Consider the following 23465-nt stretch of genomic DNA (forward strand, 5'->3'; position numbering starts at 1 on the left):
CATAACTCAAGATGTTTTATAACAACTTACGTTTTATAAACAAAATTACATCATCTGGAAAGAAAAAAAAAACCACAGTATTTTGCAGACAGATGACAAATAGTATCCAAACCCGAGATGTTTTCATCTTATACAACACCATCACAATTTAACTTACTCTAAGATGACTTTATGGTATTACAAAGTGCAGTATTTGTGAATCATCTTCTCAAACCGTCATATAGTTGAATCATATTCTGCAATTGGCAGCTGGACAAGTTGTAAAAGAGAAAAGAGAAGGAAACAGAAATTAATATATTGAGTTAATATAGTATCTATGTGCCAAATCAAATGCAAATCTAAATTGCTTATATCCAATGGCTGCAGAGAAAAAATTGGTTGAGCAAATACAGCAGGAGCAGCCCAATAGCACGGACAGATGGAGTACATCTCTAGAACAAAAATAAATGCATTACTTTCTACTTCCACCCCCGAAAATCCTAAACCAGCCTGCATGATGTTCGGGTAATAAAATGGAAGTGGATAATTGGGTAAATGACCAACTTGATGTTAGCTAGCAAGTAAATCATCACTTTGGGGTTCTTTCAAAACTATTCGCCCCAGTGGAGTTGTTTTTGCCATTTTTTTTTTCCAGTTGAGGTCGGTATTGGAGCTAGTCCATGCCAGATTTAAGCAGAATTGTAGCGGAACAAACACTTTTATATTCCAAGAACGGGTCTTCCTTATTAATTACATTTCAAATGGCAGGTCACTGTTTTAACATAAATAAGGAAATAAAAAATGCATCTGCCGTGATTAGAACCCAGCTACTAGAAACTAACCAAGTCCAGTTGAATTATGCACAACAGAGTAATTTATATACAACATAATAATTATTTAAATATTATGAGCGTTGCAATTACTTCATAATTGCCATGAAGCACACTCTTATGAATTGTGTAAAGATTTTTAAAAAATAAAGAGAATTGACTATTTTCGCCAACACAGTAAAATGCAACCCCATTAAGATAAATATTTTCAAACTAACCAAAATTAGTTGGTAGCTAACTCTGATAGGCATTTAACGAAGGATAATTTATTATATAAGGTAGCTCAGTGTGTACTTACTACAATAGACAAATTGATTCAGATCGAGAGTAACTCTGCCTTGTTTAGCTGTATCAAATGAATTAAATAGGTTCCTGCAAGAAATGATAAAAGATCCTTATTGTAGTGAATATAAAATAAAAATTCAATATGGGGTTGGAAAAAACGGTGCCCTGTTACAAACATGTAGCTTTCCAGGATTTTGTACAAACTGTGAACATACCGTGCTGATTGTAAGAATATACAGATTGATATTAAGTCATCCAGCCGAAACCTCCCATTTTTACTTTGATCAAAGCTCTAAGAATCAAAAAGAAATAATTTAGCTCAGTCTTCTACATTGCAATAATGCATACATGAATGCCAATTAAAGTTTACTCTAGGTGGCAAATCAATAAAACAATGACAAATAAATTATGTCAAACACACTGCATTATAGGATTCTCCATCTCACTACTAATACATATTCAAGCTATCATTCCAAGAAAGGAACAAAAAAAAAATCAGGATATAGATGGTAGTGTAAATAACAATCTTGCTATAATTTTGGCTATGACCATTGATTGTGATTCACACAACTTCTCCAGCATAAATTAAGTTCATATCTAAAGTATGAAATGTTTTACCTCGCAGACAGAGTAAAAAGCAGGAGAATCCAGCATGAAACCAATTTTTCCCAAAGCCTGGAAACATATTAGGAATTCATCAAGATGAGTTAAATGAGAGAATCTTATGTGGTATGAGCAGAGGTATGTATACTCTTGAAACGCACCGTTTCGTTTATTTTTTTATATAAAATAATAAAACAACCCCCCCTCCCCCCTTCAGTTTTTTAAACCACCCTAGACCCCCCTCCCCCTCCCCTAATTCCCTTCTTTCAATAACCCACCCCCATCTCTCAAACCCTCCCTCTTCTTCTCCATTTTTTCATCTCTCAACCTTTCACTCATTTTCCTCCATTTTCCAAAATTCATCAAGTCTATTGCTTCCTTGTGGCACTCTCAAGCATGAGAAGGTGGTTGGAATAAAAAGGGAACACCACTCATTTTCTTAAAATTTCTATTTGATCTCTTTAAGATAAATTTATAACCCATTGAGTTAGATGAGTATTTTATAGCATAGTTTAGTTATGGGTTGTGTGAGAAGGATTAGAAAACTAAGTATTAGGAATTATTGTGGTTTCCTCAAAATCCTAGGTATGCTAAATTTGGGAATTTTGCCCAATCTCTTGTTCTTTTTATTTTAAATGCTTAGATCCTGTGGAAAATACGGTGGTTGATCCTCCCAACAGCATTGGAAGGCATTGATTGTGTTCTTTTTGGTGTGAGTAGCTAATCTACTTAGCAACATTTTAAAAATTCTTTTAGGAGAAGCAAGTAAACTCCAAAAATATATTCTTTTGTGATCTTTGAAATTCTAGGAGTACTTGAGAATGAAGAAAAATGTTTATTTTCGCTTGATTGAAATTTATTCATTGAGATATTCGATAAGGTATTTTCGCTTGTGTGTGTGTGTGTTGAAAATCCATAATTCCTAAAGATCTGTTCGCTGCAACGAAGAGATAATGCAGTCTACGAGTTAAATGCCATAGTTCTATAATCACCATTTGCCACAACGAAGAGATAATGTGGTCTATGTACACATAGTAGAATAAAAGTTTTTACTAAGTTATTATTCTTGAATACTAGTTTATATGTAGTTCTAAAAGTTTTCAAGGAAGTATACAATAGTTTCTAAAAGTGAGTTGTATTTATTTCGCTTTTATCTAATGTCATTTAAATTCTTTTTGGATGTAAAGACTTGTGCTATGTTTGTGCTCTCCTTCTTGTCAGCTTTGTATTTTATGCTTTCAATAATTCTTCGTGACTTATCCCCTTATTTCATTTTTTTTCTCCCAGATACACAGGTAGTTGAGTAGCTGACTTCCTGGGATTTGTTGACTTATCCAGGAATTTGTTTATCTTTTTGGTAGGCTTCCATTGCGTTTGATGGAGAGTATTTTTTTGTGACTCCAGTATAATGCAGCTATAGGGATAAGGGTAATAATAGATATAGAGAAAATTCCTTTATTTTGAGATGTAGATAATCCTATCTTATAGATATGCTTATGGCATAATTATGATGTTTTGAGACATTTTGATGATTAGTATGTATGACTAACATCACTATTAGTTGATATTTTGGATAGTATGTCAAGGACCTATGTTGTGGTCTGTGGTCTTGATACCTAATTGATGGATGGATATATGTATATATATAGATTTGTATAGATATATGATATGTTTTCATAGGTTATTCAATATGGGGTTGTCCTGTTTTTAGGGAAAACTCTGCTGATTTTTTATAACCCCTTTTGGTCGATCTTTTAATTGTGATTGGGAGTGAGGTACTCTTAAGTTAACCAGACTAAGAAAATTATAGTCTATGAGCTGGTCATGATCCAAGAGTGGGTCATGACAACTCTCATCAGTAATATTCTCATATCCTGGAAAAGGAAAAAACAGATCTTGCAAGGGCACCAGTGTAAGAGGAGAACATCCACCAATATACCAACAAAGGACCTAAATATTTTATTAGTACAGCTTAGAGAGTAGTTTTAAGAACTATAAGTTCAACTGGGTGGACTAAAATAGTCACAGCAAGTACACAGTATAATTTAGAAAATAGCTGGAATAATTTTTAAAGTATACCTCAAATACATCATCAGGTACAAGAAAACCACGACCCCTGCATCAATGAACCTAACAAGTGTTATGCCTCATCCATCCCTCATGGAAAGGAAGCACATCACCCATACTCCCATGGTTTATGAGCCTTCATATTATTAGTTTCTTTCCAAAAGGTCGTCCATCATTTAGTTAATCTTGGAAGATGTAAATATAAAGGAAACTATTTATATAATAGTCATGACACGAAATGCACAACCTTAATGGAGGTGAAAAAAAATAATCACCTCTCTAGATCAGAAAATGCATGTTGAACCTGCAAAGCCATTTAGGTAGTATAAGAATACATGTGGTAGATATCAAAGGGTAACTTGACCTTATTGATTGAAATGTGACACAGATGCAGATAAGGGTGGAGATGAATGATGAGGAAAAAAAATGAACAGAATAATTGAAGTGGTGTTGAAATTTGATTTGGAAGGCAATAAATAATAAATTACAGACATACCTTAAGAAGGAAGTTGTTGAGTGCAACAAATTCTGAGAGTTGAGGGTTAGAAACAGAGAGAGTGATAAGAAAAAATGGTTGAATTGGATAATAGGTTAGTTAGAGATACCTTGAAAGCTCATAGTACCATTCCTGTCGAAATCGTACATCCTAAGGGAAAACAAAAATTGAAGTTAAAATAGAGAAGAAGAAGATGGATCCGAGGGTCAGCTCACCTGATCATTTGCTGAACAACTGAGAGCGGAAATTCCAGGTTGCCCACAGCAAGAGCAGTCTGATAAGAGTAAGAGTAAACAATAAGATCGCCACAAATAATCACAACTAACAATTCAAACCAAACCACCCACCTCACCTTCAGCTGTACCGCTGTTATGCTTCCACTTTTCTCCGAGTCAACGCGGTCAAACCATTCCTGTAATATTACCCTGTTCTCCATTCTCTTTCGTTTCGCCCCTCACCTTGCCCAACCCCAATATAACAACATATCCAACCAAATTAAAACGCCGTCGTTTTTATGTTAAACAACAAAATAATAATGATTTTTTTTAATCATTAAAAAATAAAAAACTAATATATAAATATGAGGGTCGACGCGAGGGATGAACCCAGACCGAGGCGGTGGAGAAGAAACGTGTTGTAATTGTAACGTAACGTATTTGTGATTTATGAGGAGAGAGAGGTAAGTGGGAGATTGCGAATTGCGATGCGAAAAGGAAAAGAAGGGTTTCCTTTCTCGAATTGCTTCTTGTTTCTTCTTCTTCACCAGACGATCCAGACTGACAGATAAGGTTAAGATTCATTTCCAAACCTATTCGATTCTATTAGATTATTGCTACTATATCTCAATCAATCAACCAATTCCCTTCTGTCTGTGACTGTGCTATATGATGGATCATCGATTTAATTTACCCTAATATTATTATTGATCCAAATAACAGAACAGGTCAGGTACACTGTGTGATTGAGTGAGTGGTCAATGAACTACCGCAGCAACATTCTCATCCAATTGTTTTCCTCGCCTCCTGCATGGGCAACTCTAATCGCAGCTGCATTTCTCCTCCTAACTCTAGCCCTCTCCATGTATCTTCTCTTCGAGCATCTTTCCGCTTACAAGAACCCCGAGGAGCAAAAGTTCCTCATCGGGGTTATCCTAATGGTTCCCTGCTATTCTTTTGAATCTGTAAGTTCGTGTTCTACATTACATTCATATGATATTATTTCAATTCTAACTCACTTTCCTCTTTCCCCCAACCCCAACCAGTTTGTATCATTGGTCAATCCCTCAATCAGTGTTGATTGCGAGATTCTAAGGGACTGCTACGAATCCTTTGCCATGTATTGCTTTGGAAGATACCTTGTTGCCTGCCTCGGTGGTGACGAAAGGACCGTTCAATTTATGGAAAGACAGTCTCGTCTCTCTGTTAAAACTCCTCTTCTACAACATTCTTCTTCTTCTGACAAGGCCACTGTCAACCATCCCTTTCCTCTCAACTACTTCCTCAAACCCTGGAAACTTGGTCGCGCCTTCTACCAAGTTATCAAATTTGGCATTGTTCAATATGTATGCTATGCTTCTCCACTCTTTCATCCTTTCTATCTAGTTCCTTCATAATAATTCTTTCCATCCCTTTCAGATGCTAACGAAGGCTTTCACTGCTATTCTCGCTGTAATCCTTGAAGCCTTTGGAGTCTACTGTGAAGGAGAATTTAAAGTAGGATGTGGGTAAGAAATTCTCCAATTGCTCTTGTTCCATCATGCTACATAAACATGTTCCTTTTCTTTTCCCTCTTGCTTCTTTATCTATACAAGTATACTATGGTCTGCATATGCATTTGTATCACTTTTCTCCTTCATTGTTCAGAACCCACTTTCTTCATTTTCTAAGGAGCTATGGCAGTTACTAAACTACTCCAATTTCACATGAACAGATAAATGAGATGGGAAATAGAATTGTTGAAAGAAACATGAAAATCTTAAACATGGAGGGAAACAAGAGTATCAGGCAAGAAAAATAGAGGGGGAAATGGAAAAAAGTGTCCAATCATGGGAAGGCTTAATATTGGTCTTTGAAATAGATTATTAGATTATATTTCCTTTTAGATAAGCTGTATAAATTTGTCCTTTTGACACCTAAATGGCTCTAACATGGAGCTGGTGTACCTGAGAAATTGCAGTGAGTAACAGCCATTCAAAATTGTTTTTTCTGTTCTAGAATATTTTAAACTCGAGAAATGCTAAATCCTCTTTAAATATTAGCTTGATATTCCTCCTAAATCGTCATTTATTTAAAGAGGAAAGAGAATACTAAAAGGGAAGTTTTGAGACTCTGAAGTATTAAATGGGCATGCATTTTTTGTCTTTCTTTGCTCCTTATGTTAATTAGGAGGATTATTGCGATGATGTATTGAAACTCTTTAGATATTACTGTGATAATATCTCTGAAGATTTGGTCTTTAACCAAAGCCAAATGGTGTCATGTGATCCATGTAAGCTGACATCATCTTGTGGGATGGGGTTTTTCTTCTTGTTGTGATAATTTGTTTAGAGAATTTAGCATTTTTCTTTAGACTATACATTTTGTTACTAGATTCTAATGATTATGGTAGCAATTGATTGTTACTGAAGCTGTTGTCAATTACTTGTATGAAGAGGTGTTGAATTGATTATATGTTTATTTCTGGATTTAGTTGTTAAAATTTCATATGTGGTATCTTCATTTTAAGGTTTGTGTTATTATGCTGTTCTAGTGATAGGTAAAAGTTCTCAAGTTATATCTGACTGCATGAGCTATCTGGTACATTTGTAGGTATCCTTATATGGCAGTGGTTCTAAATTTCAGTCAGTCATGGGCTTTGTACTGCCTTGTTCAATTTTATACAGTTACAAAGGACGAACTGGCTCATATAAAGCCATTGGCCAAATTTTTGACATTTAAATCAATTGTGTTCCTCACTTGGTGGCAAGGTGTGGCAATTGCTCTCCTATCCACCTTTGGTTTGTTCAAGAGTCCCATTGCTCAAGGCTTGCAGTTCAAGTCAAGTGTCCAAGATTTCATCATTTGCATTGAGGTAGATGTCCTTCACTTAAGTTTACCTTGCTTCTTTTTTTTTTTCCGCAATTGCATCCGGAACTGTAACAGCATTTTCATTGAATGTCTTGTCTATCTATTATATCTTACAGCTGACTGTTGTAAGGAAACATTTTTTGCTAACATTAACCATGACTGACTCAGTTCTTGGTCCTCCATGGTCCAGAATGCCTGGCGAACATGACCTGTGAAATGAATTCTCTCTTTTGATCATAGTCTTTGTGGGAAGTGAATTGTGTAATTTGATCATGAGAATTTTCTCAAGATGATTTATACTAATTTGCTGCTAGGTTATCTGTCTAAAGCCTATAGATTCATGCCACAATTATCTTTGTGTTGCATTATTTTATGGTCACCAAGCTTTAATATAATATGATTGTTTTTCATGGAACTCGGCCTTTTTTTGTAATCCCAACTTGTAAACACTGATGTAATGTGGTTCATCAGAAGATTGATCATTTATTTAATCTTAATAATAATTAGGCTACCTGATGTCATGAGATGATAATATGCTATATGGTATGGTAGTTCATATTTATAATTTTAGTGTTTTGTTACATTTTGCATTTATTTGCCGATACTCAGGCTCTTGGGCTTCTACACACTGTTTCTTGAACTTGTACTTGACCTTTTTGGACTCTTAAGTACACGTTCAGCACTTCTTATTTTCATGTTTTACATTTTTATGACTGCTTCAGATAAGGGGAAGAATAAAGTTTAACAGCAATTTGTATTCATCAAGCACAGATGGGCATTGCTTCCATAGTTCACCTGTATGTGTTTCCAGCAAAGCCTTATGAGCGAATGGGAGACCGCTTTTCTGGAAGCGTTTCAGTTCTTGGAGATTACTCAGCTGACTGTCCTCTGGACCCTGATGAGATTAGGGACAGTGAGAGACCCACAAAACTGCGTCTTCCTACTCCGGATGTTGATACCAAGAGTGGAATGACAATTAGAGAGAGTGTTTGTGATGTTGTTATTGGTGGTGGTGGATATGTAAGTTTCCTGAAGTGTCCTATTATTACAACCTTGTTTCTTTTTATCTGGGCATGTGGCACTAGTAAACACTGGGTAAAATCCCCTTCCCCAGCGAAGGCAATGAAATTATATTATTCCCTCATTCTCTGAAAAATTAAATCCCTTGAAGTATTTATGAACTTGTCATAAAGGGACTAATTGGTAGTTACTAAAAAATGAAACAAACTGTCTTCTTTAAAATTATTCCTAGGGGATTAGGTTTTTAGCTGCAGAGGTCCTAGCACTATGTAGAAGAACATACTTTAAATGTTTTTCAAATGTCCAAGTACTGTGCATATTTTGCCAAGGGAAAAGAAAATAAAAAATGGGCTAAGATGATCTGGTAGCATTATATATTTATTTGAACCTGTTTGTACGCTCACTTCCTAATGTGTCTGCCAATTTTCAGTTTCTGAAATGGAGTCCACAATTTTCAGTTGTCCTTTTAATTGAAAACTTGATTGAGACACACCAAATATGCATGCATTGATATTTTATTAAAAAAAATAGAGGAACACTAGATAAGTAATAAGATCTTGGATATAAGATTAAGGAAAATGGAATCATAAAGTGGGCTGCATCTGTCGGAAATATTTTTTAATCCCATTCCTTCCTATTTAATTTATTTTCTAAACATGCCAACAAATATGACTTATTAGGAACCTTCAGGACTACAATAGATTGAAAACTTCCATAGTTATCTTTATTAGTAGTATACAAATATTGGCTTATTGGTCATGGGTTCGAATCCGGAAACAGCTTCTTTGCATATGCAAGGGTAAGGCTGCGTACAATATCCCTCCCCCATACCTTCGCATAGCGAAGAGCCACTGGGCAATGGGGTACGAAGTTTTTTTATACAAATATTGGCTTATTACTCATATTTTATCTGCTTCACCCTTTCTTTTTAACATTCAGATTGTAAAAGATGTGAAGTTCACAGTCCATCAAGCAGTGGAGCCTGTGGAAAAGGGGATCACTAGATTCAACGAAAAACTACATAGAATCTCTGAAAATATTAAGAAACATGACAAAGATGGAAGAAGAACCAAGGATGATAGTTGCATTGCCACATCATCACCTGCAAGGAGAGTGATTCGGGGAATCGATGACCCCCTCTTGAATGGGAGTGTCAGCGATAGTGGGATGTCAAGGGGGAAGAAGCACCGCCGGAAATCTGGATACACAAGTGCAGAGGGTGGAGGAGAGAGCAGTAGTGAGCAAAGTTTTGGGGGCTACCAGATTAGAGGCCGTAGGTGGGTTACTAAAGAGTAACACCAATGATTTAGGGAACAACTAATGAGTGGGAGGAACATGTTTGGTGCATGAGAACACTGGTTGAAATTTTTTGATGTATATCATTTCTCCCCGGACGAAGAAGTCATGATATTCTTGTGCCATTGCTATGATGGGTCTTCTGTAAGAGTAGGGGTGAGAATAGGCTAGGCCAGCCTACAGGGGCCTACGACCTGGCCTACATAAAGCTTGGTCTGGCCTGGCCTATTTAATTAAAAGGTTAGGCTCAGGCTTTTTTAAAAGCCTATTAAATTAAATAGGTCAGGCTTAGGCTTATTAAAAAGCCTTATAAGCTTGATAGGTCGGCATATATATATATATAATATTAGTTTTGTAAAAAACTAGCAGATTTCATTCTTATAATTAAGTAAAATTTTAATTACAAGGTGTGAGTCATGTGTTCCTTTATATTTCTCATTATTTTTATTAGTTTTCATATTTCTATTAACAATTCCTATTTCTATTCTTATTAGGTTTCCTTTTTCTTTTATTACGTTCCTGTATTTTAGAGCAAATAAAAATCATATCCTATCCTATCTTATCCTATTACGTTCATATACAAAAATCATATCTTATCATATCCTATTACGTTTCTATACAAAAATCATATCCTATCTTATGGTGAATATGGAGGAGCTAATGATGAAATGACGTTATTATTAATTTTATTGATAGATATTTTATGTACCAGTCAATTCTGTTCAAATAGAATGAAGATGTAGGTTTTATTTTTTGGTTGTAATAATTAATATGTTGGTTTGATAGACTTGGATGATACTACCTCAAGTATGAGGTTTTCTTTTATTTTAGATTATTTTATATCATTTGGTGATTTCTATTTGTATTATTAATATATTTTTAGGACTACCAACTAAATTAACGTTAGATTAAAAATTAAGGCAAATTATATATTAAGGCCTTGTTTAGCCTATTATAGAAGGTGTGTTATTTTTTTTATATAAAAATAACTAGGAATATTAAAGATTTAATGTGAAGAAGAAAATTTTAAATAGGTTTTTAAATAGGTTACCAGGCTAGGCTTTTAAAAAGGTCAGGCCGAGCCAAAATAAAAGCCTTTGATAGACTATAGGCCAGGCTCAGGTCTCAAAAATTAATCGTAGACTAGACTCAAGCCTTTCAAAGTCTGACTGACCTATTCCCACCCCTAGGATAGAGGCTTCTTCGGCAGCTTCTAATGCTTTGTACCAAACAAGAAATTTCCAGCATCTGCCAGAATAAGCCAGTGTTGGTCGGGAGCTTTTGATACTGGGGCTTTTAGTATTTCTATTTGGATGATAATGTTAGTTTTATGCGGTTCAGAGTTTAGAGGAATACGCATGCTTATAGTTTTACTAGTGTAAGTAGAGGTGATAGAACATGTTCGCATTGTGTGGTTTAGACATAGGAGTGGATGAGAGAAAATGAGAAGAAAAAAAAAAAACGGATAGATATATTTTCTTCTGTTTGATGGCGGGTACTGGGTAGCGAAGAAAATGTGCAAGGGAGAGGAAAGAATTTGCTAATCCCAAAAATTAACCTCGTTTGTGCCCTTGTTCGCTAATGCTTCTTCACCTTCTCTACAATATAAGTCTTTTCTTTTCTTCCTTACCCATTCGAAATTGATAGTGCAATGCACACCTCGTTATCATCATCTTCTTCCCTGGACATATCTGTGTTGTCACTGTCCAACTCCACTAATAATGCCCTTGACAGCCTCCCACATCTCCTTCAATAAAGTGTTCGCTGGGTAGTAATAAAATCTTTTCTAGTTTCTACTACACAGGAGATTTCAAGAATCAGAAGTCATTATGTTCTGATGATGGTTTGAGGCTCGTGATTGATTTTAATTGTCTAATGAGATTTTTGTAATTAAATCTTTTCTACCATTTATGTGCAAGTTCATCAAAAATCATATTAGACATTATTGTAATAATCATAATATACATTAACATCCTGCTTATTTGTAGATTTTAAATAATTTTTAACTAAAAGTATATTTAAATTATATGATAAATGGGTAAAATAAAAAGTAAAATACTAAATCATTTTTTATTTTTTTAATAACAACTTGTAAAAAAAAGATAAAAATTATACTATCATGAAAATGTATATGTATTTTTTTTTAAAAAAATATATATCTAAATACACTCCTTACAAGAATAACAAAAGAAACTATGAAATCAGTTCTATAAAAAAAAGTTATGAAAGGAGTATGATTTATGATTATGGAATCAATTCGTTCATTCTTTTTAAGGACAGACATTATTGTGTACACCCAGCGAAATTGTTGGTACACCTACCAGTCATTTCATGATCTTTTTATTTTGTTATGATGATCCGAGCAGGAGTTAAACTTGTGACTTTCAGATTAGTAGCACGACGCTCTAAGCAACTAAACTAATAAGCAAATTATATTATAAAATAAATAATATTACTATATATAACACTAAAATTTCTAATATATATTTAATGTAAATTTAAATAATAAATTTTGTGACAATTAATTTTGATATAACTCATACGAATTATTTAATCCGTATATTTTTTATAAATAAAAAAATATTTACTATTAAACAAATAATTTATTAATAAATTAAAAAAATATTTTTGAATTTTTTTTTAAAAAAAATACTTACGGATCATGTAACTCATATGAGTTAACTCATACTGACTACATGATTCGTATGAATCATACGGATTACGTAATCCCATGACTCATACGGATTACGTAATCCTTATGATTCATACGAATTATGTATTTCGTATGAGTTAATCCGTATGACTCATACGGATCACGTAATTCGTATGAGATATACGGATTATGTAATCTGTAAAAACAAAAAACCTTTAAAGGCATTTTTGGAATTTTATTTTAATGCTGAATACACAAACAATATGCTTGGTGCACCTAACAAAGCCCTTCATGTTGTTAAGTAACACGATAGGATCATAGGATTGTACTGTATGAAATAAGAAAAATATAACTTTACCAAATAAGAATCATCCTAATCCTAAATTACATAAAAGATCTAAATCTATTATCATATCTTTGTTTTTCCACAGCTATTTTTTTTAAGGCGGTCATATTTGAAATACCATTGAACACTAAATTTAATCATATTCAATTAATTAAAGTAAAATTGTCAAGTCTAATTAAAGAACATTTAATATAAAAAAATATCTCAACACCCCCAACAAACTTTAAATAGTATGTCTATGTGTTATGGCCCAACAAACATCACCAAGCACGAAGGAGGTAAGCACAGATATTTTCCAAAGGTCACCATGCAGAATCACCAAACCACAGCATCTCAAGGATTTTGTGTAAAACTAATTCTATTAAGAATTTGTGATGTGGTAGGATAGGATTGGATAAACAAGAATATCGTTGTCTGCCACTTCTTAGTGTACCTCCTAGTGCTAAATTCTGTTTTTCAAATTTCAGTATCTTAATTTTCTATATATGAGTTACTTGAATGTAAGGAAAAGACATTCGGAAATAATATAATTTTCCTTCTTACCTTTCCTTTCGGAGGTCGTAGCCCTCGAAGTTTAGTCTATTTCTTTTCTCTGATTTTATGCTCATAACATTTGTTAAACCCCTAAATCAATACAAATATTCCTATTGTAATTTCTTCTTATGTATCATTCTTGTCGAAACTTGTTGTCTTCCAATCTAGCTTCTTTCCTTTAGAGTCAATTTAAAAATTGGAAAACAATACCATTTTCATTCATTTGAATGGACTCAATGAATTTAAGCTACTTAATGCATGTTTGAATTCATGATCATTCCAAATCACATTGAAATACTTGTCAATTTTTTTCTTGTAGAAATAATAGTCAATTTAATTGAAGGTACAAGATACATTTTTAGTTTAACACTGAGAAATTGATTATGGATACGAGAGTCCTTCTTTTTCCTTCTCGCGAACCACGGGAGCGCCTAGCAGCCAGAGGAGCTAAGCTCATTTTCCTTTCAGGGTAAAGCGGCGCATAAAAAAGGGCTGGCCCGTCAAACGTCCGGATTTTTCTTTCCTAGGCTCAGGAGCATAGTAAGAGGTCTTTGGTGCGTGAATGCTTGACTATTTGATGAAATGGTTGAATTCTCTATGGTCAAATTCTTCCTAGCAACCTCCACCCACTCATACTGAGAGAAAAATGTATGTTTGTCTTGATGGGTGACGACAGATTCCGAGATGAGTATTTCTCACTGGCATCTGTCACACCAGATATCTGGTATTGAGCAATTTCGGGAGAAGTAACACCAGGAGGCAAAATCTATGTTATGATCCTTACTCTGGTACAAGTAACTGCAATCTTGGCACTCTGGTAGCACCTCCAATGACAGGCCCGAATGCTGAAGCTCCTGAAGTCCACGTCGTCGTTATGAAGCGATTCTACTGAAACGGGAGCAGCTGTGTTTGCACTAAGAATTTCTTTAGTTCGTTTGATCTGTTTCTTCAATTTAGACATAGCCTTGGGAAAATGCCTGAAACTTGTGCATTGAACTCATCAGCAAAATACTCCACCAATCGCAATTCCATATTCTGACCACCAAGCTCTGGGTTCCAACGGTCCCATACGACAAGCGCTGCATAGGTTCTGCTGGAACCCATGTCATAGAAGATCACGTGCCTCGACTCGTCCGACAAGACCTTATCGATCCCATACTGCAGCGCCGCACCAGAATGCTCGTTTATCAACGACAGAACGTTAATCCCTGCCAACTGCGCCGCCACAAGCAATCCTCTCCGATCGGCTTGCCCCAAATACGGCGGCACCGCGATCACTGCATCCTTTATCGGAACCTTCGCGTGAAACTCCGCCAAACTCGCCGCTTAACCCAATATCATGGCCACCAGCTCCTCGGGTGAGTAAAAGGCGTCCGCCATGAAACCCACGCCGCCTCTGGAATCTTCCTTCGCCTCCAAAGACAAGTACACTGAGTCCAAAATCCTCCTCGCGGAATCGTAGGGTTTCGCCACGAGGTCGTGCATTTGCGAATATACCTTCTGCGGATAGCGAGCCACGAGGACCGCCGCCTCCTCAACGAGGATGCGGTGGCCCTCGTGGAGGGACACCTGCGCCGGCGACTCCCGCTTCGACATCTCGTTGATCGCGATCGAGATCGGGATCTGACCGGGCTTCAGGTCCACCACCGCCACCTTCACCGATTCCGAGCCCAGATTTACGCTGAAAACTGCGGATTGTGCGGAGAGAACGCAAGAGCGAGCGATAACACGATTAGCGCCACCTTCCAAGCTATTTTCTGGACGAAATGCAGCGTTGGGCTTTGGCCGCCGAGAAAGCGAGGGAAAACAATTGAACGTGCTTGGCGGAAAAACGGAGGTGAACGAGGGGGTGCGTTTAGTAATAATAATAAGGCTGAATTGCTTACTAAGTTAGAATAGTTAAACGCATGGAACAAAGTCAACACCTAGTCTAAAGTATGTTTTTTATTTTTCTTTCTTCTTTTTAACTAATGTCTTTCTCGATTAAAAGTTAAGTACTAATCCCACAATTATATTACATCATATTGATTATTTTCCATTCCTCCAAAAAATTAGGTCCTATTTTGATTCTTTTATAGATAAAAAATAATTATCTAACACAAACCAAATTATTATCAGTAGTAAAAAAAATATAATAAAAACATGGTAAACAATATTATTACAAGCATTAAAAATATAATAAAAATAATAATAGAAATATAATTGATTGGGTTCAGATTGATTTGAGTTTGGAAAGCATAAACATGATATCCAAATCAATCAACATTAGATTTTAATTGGTTAAGTTCACTTTATATTTGAAAAAAAATTCAAACTAATTTAATTGATTTGTTATGAATCATTGAATTTTTCATATTGATCTAAATTGATGAACACCCCTTTTATGGGTGTGTAGAAATTAGTTCGGTAAAAAAATTAAACTAAACAGATTTCAATTGTTTTAAATGATTCAATTTTATATCCAAATAATTTAACTGATTTATAAATTGGTTTGAAATCAAACTAATTTAAAAAAATTATTTTTAAACCAAACTAATTTTTAACTAATTTAAATGATTCTAAGATCTAGATCAATGAACTAGTTTTCAGATTTTTTTTCAAATAAAAAAATATTCAATTGAAAATCAGTTTGATTAACCAAATTGATTTTGTAGAAATAATTTGATCAACCAAATTAATTTTAAAAATAAAGCATTTTTTCTTGAATTAATTTTAAAAAAAATCAATTCAATTTAGATTTGATTACAATTTTATTCAATCGGGATCGTTATCCCTTTGTATGAATTACAATTTTCTCACTTTTGTCGTAGTAGGACGTTCTATATAATCAAATATTGAAACACTCATCATATTTCTCTCTTTTTCTTAATTATTTTGTAATAATCAACTAACAGTTAAAATTAATGTTTTTTTCTCTCGAAAGAATTGAAGTATGAAAGTTAAAGTGCAGGGAATATTTTTGTTATCGTGTACTATTTAGTAGAAGAATGTTAGTGAAATATGCCTTCAAAAAGAAATGTTAGTAAAATAATTCCTAACATTTTAAAGTCAAATATTTTTATGTGTACATTATTTGCTCAATAAAAATAGCAAGAGTTTGTGCAGTCTCCTAAAACCTCAAAGTTGTTAATGTTATTAATTCTGAGTTTTAGTTAAATTAATACCAAAAAAATTATTTTTAATACTTTTTAAATATTTAGAGAAAGTGAGAAACATTAGGAATGTATTATTAAAACTGATTATACAAGTCTTATTTTAATTTAATTATGTATTTATTTATAATAATAAAAAATGGTAAAAGGTGGGTAGGAACTTGAAAAGTTTTATATTTATTTGGAAAGGGTAGATAATATAGGAGAAGAGAGAAAGGGTAGGCATCCGACGTGGAGGAATTATGATCAGAAGTAGGAAGAGAAAGAGAGATGAAATAAGGATAGTTTGTGGTTGTCCATCATCCATCGAATGAAGATGGCGCTGCTCAAGGTACACGCACCCACACCCACACCCACATCTGCCTCTGCTCAACTGCAATGGCGCTGCAGTGTAAGTGTGGCACCCACCACTCTGGCGTTTCCCAATTCCTACTCCATTTCTGCGGAAAGAGGAAGAAGAGAATGGAATTGGAGGGTGAAATGCAGCAGCAGCAGTGCGGAGATTGAGAAAGGGGCTGCGAGTTTTGGGCCCGGGAGCCCAGTGAGAGCAACCAACATTCTGGTGGTTGGAGCGACTGGAACCCTGGGAAGGCAGATTGTGCGACGGGCACTCGACGAAGGCTACGACGTTAGGTGTCTGGTCAGGCCCAGGCCCGCTCCTGCCGACTTCCTTCGCGATTGGGGAGCAACAGTTGTGAATGTCAGTATTATTTATTTTCCATTCCACTCATAAGGTTATTATTGTTTTCTCTTTCTCTTTCCCAGGCTGACCTCAGTAAACCAGAAACCATTCCTGCTACCTTGGTCGGCATACACACTGTCATTGACTGTGCCACTGGCCGTCCCGAGGAGCCCATCAAAACCGTAACTAACCTATCACACACACTTGATTACTTCTTTCTTTGCTACGTACATTATCACTCACTTATCACATACATTTCAGGTTGACTGGGAAGGTAAAGTGGCTCTTATACAATGTGCCAAGGCAATGGGAATTCAGAAATATGTCTTCTACTCCATCCATAACTGTGACAAACATCCCGAGGTTCCCCTCATGGAGATCAAGTTTTGCACTGAGAAGTTCCTCCGAGACTCTGGCCTCAATCACGTCATTATCCGCTTATGCGGTTTCATGCAGGGCCTTATCGGTCAGTATGCAGTTCCCATCCTAGAAGAAAAATCTGTTTGGGGTACTGATGCCCCCACCCGAATTGCTTACATGGATACTCAGGTAATACTTATTACTCATCTGTCATCTCCCTTTCTTCTTTTTTCTTTCTAATCACTCTCTCTGTCTCCACCTTTAGGATATAGCTCGCTTGACATTTATAGCCATACGAAATGATAAATTAAATGGTAAACTTCTTACATTTGCCGGTCCTCGTGCCTGGACAACCCAAGAGGTAACTTTACTGCATCTTTCTCTTGGCTTCAATCCTCAATGCTCAATTTCTCACTTGTCACTTTTTTATTTTTAGGTGATAACCTTGTGCGAGAGGCTAGCAGGCCAAGATGCTAATGTCACTACAGTTCCAGTCTCCATTTTAAGACTCACTCGCCAGTTGACTCGCTTTTTTGAGTGGACAAATGATGTTGCTGACAGACTCGCATTTTCAGAGGTATCAATACCCTTCATCTTTTCTAAACTGACTCATTGCTCCGCCACCCATATTTTCCTCAGTGTTCTAGTTGCCTTATTGCTGACATCTCATAACTACAATCTTTCATAACCTTCCCATCTACATAAACACTGTCTTTTAAGTGGCTGCCTCTATGATGATTCACCGAAACAAATAAACGTGTGGTCGCAGGTTCGGTGTACTCACGAACTTGATTTATATCTGTTTGGATAAACTTCTTTATAAACTAGTTGAGTTTCTCCCATAAGTTTAAATCAACTTGTAAACTTAACTTTTATACAAGCTCTCATTTTTAACTTTTAAATAAATAAATTGCTGGAGAAGTTTATCCTAACATGGTCTTGAGCTAAAAAAATCTGATTTGATTCGTGTACTTGGATTAAATCGGGTGGAAAGTAAATCCGATCCGACGAATCTTGGTTAGTGCCTCCAGTCAAATTAAAATGAGGGATGTATTTTTGAAAATAAAATATGATATTATAACTATTGATTCAAGAAATCATGGTTTAGATTCTTCCAGTTTTATAGTTTGCTAAGTCATAATTTAAGTTGTTGATTTTTAATCTACTGTTATAACTTAATCCTCTGAAGCATATTCTTCATTTCAGATAAGTCTTGTTCTAACATTTAAACTAATTTTTTCAGTGGTTTAATTGTAAAAATTTTGATTTTATTGATTGTGTCCATGGCCATACCTTTTTTTGGTATTGAACAAGGGTCCAAAGGCCCAAAAAGAAAGACTAAGCGGCCATTACACGGGGGAAAACAATTTCCATAGAATCACTAAGAAGCAACTGAGACAACATCACAGGCTGTTGCTCAAAAAAGCAAAAATCACCCTCCATGCTACAAGCATAATCAGCAAGCTTGTTGGCCCTTCTATTTCCTTCTCTGTAGATGTGAAAGATGTGGATAATCCCAATGCCAGCAATCAAATTCCGAATTTCTTTCACCAATCTCCATCCCAAAGAGCAGGATAATGTTGTTTAAACCTTTTTGATGGACTAACCATAGCCCCCGAATACTCCCCATAACTCGGCCATAAAAACCGATCCTCTGCCTATGCACTTGGAAAAGCCCCACAACCATTTCCATCGTGATCCCTCAACAACCCGCCAAATCATGCTAAACCACCCAGGCTCTTTACAGCCCCATCAGTATTGAGGCATAGCCATCCTTGATGAGGGGGATGCCATTTAATCTGCACTTGGATCTTGGACTTAATCACCACCCGTTGGTGGGTGATCTAGGTGCACCCAACATTTTAAGTGAATAGGTAAAAATGTCCTTCACTCAAGTTGATCCGTATGACTCATATGAATTAACTTGATCCGTATGAGTCATAGTTGATCCATGAGTCATATGGATCAAGTTGATCCGTATGACTCATATGGATCAATTTGATCCATATAAGTCATACGGATCAAGTTGATCGATATGTTTCTTATAGATCAACTTGATCCGTATGACTCATATTAATCAATTCGATCCGTATGAGTCATAGTTGATCCGTATGTGTAATTTTAACTTACGGATTAACTTGATCCGTATAGACGACGACAAAACAACCACCGCAACAATCACCACCGACCCGTAACACTTTCACCTCGACTCAAGCGGCAACTCTCTCAACAATGAAAAATCAAGACGAACCAACAACTGAGGGAGAAAGCGAAGAAAACAATGGAGGCGTTAAGAGAAAAAATAACACTGCAACCAACTTCAAAAGGAAGAAGACACCAGGGACATTTAGGGAATTAAAAAAAATTATTGGGTGCACAAACAATAATGTTGGTGTACCTAGCATCACCCTGTTGGTGTTTTACTTGTCCCACTCTTCACTGGACCATGTGGTCGTTGCCTTTTTAGTTTGGAAAAACAGAAAGCACCAAAATATGGACCTTTTTTTGGTGTAATGGGCTTTTATTTTTAATTTGGGCTTCAAGTGAGTTTTTCAGTTATATGGTTTTGTTTTGTTCTTAAATGTTTTGAAGGTTTAAATACTCTTTTAGTATTGAAATTTAGTGTTTCTTTTCGTCCTTGTAAATTTTTTTTTAGTTGTTGTAAATTATGTTTGTTTTGATTTTAGTCATAAAAACATTATGATAGTGCTTTGAACATTGGAAAAAGTGTTATCTAAAGCACAAACAACATAACATAATTTATAAGGATTAAAAATAAAAAATAATTTTACTAGGACAAAAAACAAAAAAACGTTAAATTGCAAGAACTAAAATGGTATTTAAGTCTATTTCTAATTTATTATTTGATGTCATATTCTTATATAAATAAGAAAATCATTTATTTAATTTACTGGACGATCACAATTCCACTAGCTAACTATGAACGAAGGGGGGTTTGTTTCAAGGTATGAAAATTTATTCCCGGAAATATTATGCTTGGAAATTTCATTCCCATAAACATGTTTGTGTGACATTAGTAAATTCAGAAAAAAAAAGTAAAAAAAAAAATGAGAGAATGATGTTGGATATGGTAGATATTGTAGAAAATAACTTTTATTTCCACGGGAATCCAATATACCCACCCTTCTCCATGGGAATAAACAACAAAACCATTGTGAGTATTTTCCATTCCCGGGAATATTTTTACATAACCTGTACCAAACCTGGGAATATGATATTCCCAAGTCCACATTCCTGGGAATCCTTGAAACAAACGCCTCCTAAGAGGTTATGGAGGATTCTTCCTCATTTAAGTAAATATTCAATTGCTTGATTTCTTTTCTCGTTTACTTACTAAACCTTTTCATTGAAATCCATTACATGAAAATGATAAATCAATTGGAATTCGAAATGCATTTCAGATTATCAGATGTTAAAAGTGAACAATTATAGGTAATGTTCAGAATTTATTGGTTTTTGTACCATAAGAACAGAAAAATCATGTTGATGCCTTAAAGTGCTATATTTTCAGTACTTGTTGCATGACTATATTTTACATTATAGCATCACCAAAATATAATAATATTATATTGTAGCTGTCAATGAATTTGCAGCATTTAGTGAATTTAAAAAACATTTCTATTTCCTCGTGGTGGTAGTAAAATGTGCTCAATAATGGAAAAATATGCAGGTCCTTACCAGCGATACTGTATTTTCTGTTCCGATGGCGGAGACATACAGTCTTCTTGGGGTTGATTCAAAAGACATAGTTACACTCGAGAAGTATTTGCAGGACTACTTCACTAACATATTAAAGAAATTGAAGGATCTCAAGGCCCAGTCAAAGCAGACAGATATTATCTTCTGAAAGATGTTTTGAAATTAAAAACTTGTTAACGGATGTAGATATCTAGAAATCTCATTAAGATGCTCCCACGATGTATATTGTTTTCTTTTATATATATATATATATATATATATATATATATATATATATATATATATATATATATAAAATTTATTTTCGGGTATAGTTGATGTGCCTAAGAATGATGAGGCTGTACCAACAAATTTAAACATATTATTTATTTACTTGAGTGGGAGAAAAGTCTCCGATTTGTGCATCTGGGACATAAGAGTATTCTATGATATTTTCAATTTTTAATGAATGTTTAGGATCTAATTGTATTTCTCTCTTATATAATTTCTTTGGAAGATGTTTACAAATTTGTTAACGGTTAGTTAATGAAAAATTTATTTTAACTTATGACAATATTAAAATGTTTTTAGAAAAGTTGACCCAAATAAGTCCTAAGATGAGTCCTTGAAGAAGGAAGACATATATTTTAGATATAAATCTCCATATATAATCATATATCTTGAATTATCCAAAAAAAAATATTTATAAATTAGTTTGTCGGTTGTATTTTTGATGAATCAATATTCTTAATATTAGTTAAAAGAATAAGCAATTGAAAAGGGAATTAAGTTGAAACAAATTATTATTATTTCATAAAAAATGAGTGATTCAGTTATATGTATGGATTGTTAATGTTTCAATCAAAATTTATGTTCCTATTGGACAATCTAATATTGCAAATGAGCCTTAAACATGCATAAATTATATTAGACTATTAGACTTGTTGGTTCCAGAAATAAAAATTCATGAACAACAAAAAAAAGAAGTTAAAAGGCATGATGAATAGATTGATGATATGAAGACTCTAAAAGAATATCTAGACATAAATAATCTTTCAACTCCAAGAGAAACTCAAATAAATGTATCTAGTAAACAAATATATACAATTCAATAAATTATGTCATTAGTGCAATATGATGATATTGAAATTCAGTTAGCAATGACGACGTGTTTGCATGTTTGCAGGTTACATAGAGTCAGATGCAATTGAAGTAGGGCAATTGCTTTGCACACTAGTCAAATTGTTAGTATATCCATCACAAGATGGACAATTTTAATATTGTCATTTTGTAAAGCTGATGCAAATTTGTAATCCATAAGTTTGAGTAATACGTAAACTTACGGATTTATAATCTGTAACATGTAATCCATATACGGATTGACAATCCGTAAATTAATTATTATATCAAAATTAATTATCATAAAATTTATTATGTAAATTTACATGTGCATTAAATATATATTAGAAAATTTAGTGTTATATATAACGATATTAATTATTTTATTACATAATTAGTTTATTAGTTTAATTGGTTAGAACGTCGTAGGTTTGAATGTTACATGAGTCATTAATTTGTTAAAACATTTTAAAAAAAAATATGGAATCTGTAAAAAAAAAAAAAAAGAAATCCATACATACGGAGTGACAATCCGTATGAACATACAAATTGTCAATCTAGGGATTACGAATCCGTAAAAAAATTATGAATTCATAATTTGTATCAGCTTTACAGAAGAATAATATTGAAATTATCCATTTTGTGCTGGTGTACCAGCAATTTAACTGGTGCACAAAGCAATTGCCTTGAAGTAGATAACAAAATAATTGTCCAAAATGAAAAGATGCAATTGAAGTAGAATTTGACCTTGTTTGGATAAATTTCTATGTAAGCCCTTATAAAATAAGAAAGAAAAAAAAACTTCTCCCATATGCTAAATGTTTTTATAAAAAAAATGTCAATAGTTAAAAAATAGTATTATATTACAATTTAAAGTGTCAAGGGTACAAAACTTATCCCTAATTTAATCTCTCGTTCAAAATTATTTATCTATTATAAAATTTAATTATATAACATTAAATATTTATCTTATAAAATAAATGAACTAAAAGAGTAGTTAAATAAAATAAACGTTAAATTACTTCAAATGCTACATGGGCCACTAATTTGTTAAAACATTTTTAAAAAAAATATGGAATTCGTAAAAAAAAAAAGGAATCCTTACATACGGAGAGATAATCCGTATGAACATACAAATTGTCAATCCAAGGATTACGAATCCGTAAAAAAATTACAAATTCATAATTTGTATCAGTTTTACAGAAGGACAATATTAAAATTATCCATTTTGTGCTGGTGTACCAGCAATTTAACTGGTGCACAAAGCAATTGCCTTGAA

General features: G+C 34.2%; 3 protein-coding genes and 1 pseudogene across 8 annotated transcripts; 2 read left to right on the plus strand and 2 right to left on the minus strand.

Moving 5' to 3' along the window:
• Positions 1-14: 14 nt before the first annotated feature.
• Positions 15-4843, minus strand: LOC100792880 (sorcin). 2 transcript variants are annotated; one of them, XM_006577821.3, is made up of 10 exons: positions 4613-4843; positions 4476-4534; positions 4370-4410; positions 4261-4292; positions 4040-4068; positions 3777-3813; positions 1713-1769; positions 1310-1386; positions 1108-1181; positions 15-236 (listed from the first exon to the last, which is right to left on the minus strand). In XM_006577821.3, exons 1-10 carry the CDS (start codon positions 4694-4696, stop codon positions 217-219), a joined length of 510 nt encoding a protein of 169 aa, XP_006577884.1. In that variant the 5' UTR covers positions 4697-4843; the 3' UTR covers positions 15-216. The 2 variants fall into 2 exon arrangements, with proteins under 2 accessions (XP_006577884.1, XP_003524025.1); XM_003523977.4 differs by having other exon boundaries at positions 15-249.
• A 16-nt stretch (positions 4844-4859) lies between these two features.
• Positions 4860-9766, plus strand: LOC100807030 (protein LAZ1). 5 transcript variants are annotated; one of them, XM_041014710.1, is made up of 7 exons: positions 4860-5048; positions 5204-5416; positions 5522-5821; positions 5895-5983; positions 7068-7329; positions 8097-8345; positions 9285-9766. In XM_041014710.1, the coding sequence occupies exons 2-7, from the start codon at positions 5237-5239 to the stop codon at positions 9639-9641; spliced, it is 1437 nt and encodes a 478-aa protein (XP_040870644.1). In that variant the 5' UTR covers positions 4860-5048; positions 5204-5236; the 3' UTR covers positions 9642-9766. The 5 variants fall into 5 exon arrangements, with proteins under 5 accessions (XP_040870644.1, XP_040870641.1, XP_040870643.1 ...); XM_041014709.1 differs by having other exon boundaries at positions 4862-5048; positions 5199-5416; XM_014774375.3 differs by having other exon boundaries at positions 4862-5048; positions 5204-5440.
• Positions 9767-13698: 3932 nt separating this feature from the next.
• Positions 13699-15197, minus strand: LOC102668325 (heat shock 70 kDa protein 17-like; annotated as a pseudogene).
• Positions 15198-16548: 1351 nt separating this feature from the next.
• LOC100797608 (protein HIGH CHLOROPHYLL FLUORESCENCE PHENOTYPE 244, chloroplastic) lies at positions 16549-21534 on the plus strand. The gene is made up of 6 exons (XM_014774376.3): positions 16549-17026; positions 17092-17190; positions 17270-17557; positions 17634-17729; positions 17805-17945; positions 21060-21534. The coding sequence occupies exons 1-6, from the start codon at positions 16637-16639 to the stop codon at positions 21234-21236; spliced, it is 1191 nt and encodes a 396-aa protein (XP_014629862.1). The 5' UTR covers positions 16549-16636; the 3' UTR covers positions 21237-21534.
• The last annotated feature ends 1931 nt before the right edge of the window (positions 21535-23465 follow it).

Source organism: Glycine max, chromosome 4 (genome assembly GCF_000004515.6).
Source record: "Glycine max cultivar Williams 82 chromosome 4, Glycine_max_v4.0, whole genome shotgun sequence".
Classification (NCBI taxonomy): domain Eukaryota; kingdom Viridiplantae; phylum Streptophyta; class Magnoliopsida; order Fabales; family Fabaceae; genus Glycine; species Glycine max.

What these genes read in the sequence shown, in the direction of transcription:
- LOC100797608 (XM_014774376.3), top strand. Translation starts at nt 16,637, where the DNA reads ATGAAGATGGCGCTGCTCAAGGTACACGCACCCACACCCACACCCACA. An exon ending in TTGCTTACATGGATACTCAG is followed by an intron (nt 17,558 to 17,633) that starts GTAATACTTATT and finishes CTCCACCTTTAG; the next exon opens with GATATAGCTCGCTTGACATT. An exon ending in GTGCCTGGACAACCCAAGAG is followed by an intron (nt 17,730 to 17,804) that starts GTAACTTTACTG and finishes TTTTATTTTTAG; the next exon opens with GTGATAACCTTGTGCGAGAG.
- LOC100792880 (XM_006577821.3), bottom strand. Translation starts at nt 4,696, where the DNA reads ATGGAGAACAGGGTAATATTACAGGAATGGTTTGACCGCGTTGACTCG. An exon ending in TAACAGCGGTACAGCTGAAG is followed by an intron (nt 4,535 to 4,612) that starts GTGAGGTGGGTG and finishes TACTCTTATCAG; the next exon opens with ACTGCTCTTGCTGTGGGCAA. An exon ending in TGGTACTATGAGCTTTCAAG is followed by an intron (nt 4,293 to 4,369) that starts GTATCTCTAACT and finishes CTCAACTCTCAG; the next exon opens with AATTTGTTGCACTCAACAAC.
- LOC100807030 (XM_041014707.1), top strand. Translation starts at nt 5,237, where the DNA reads ATGAACTACCGCAGCAACATTCTCATCCAATTGTTTTCCTCGCCTCCT. An exon ending in AATTTGGCATTGTTCAATAT is followed by an intron (nt 5,822 to 5,894) that starts GTATGCTATGCT and finishes CATCCCTTTCAG; the next exon opens with ATGCTAACGAAGGCTTTCAC. An exon ending in ATTTCATCATTTGCATTGAG is followed by an intron (nt 7,330 to 8,096) that starts GTAGATGTCCTT and finishes CATCAAGCACAG; the next exon opens with ATGGGCATTGCTTCCATAGT.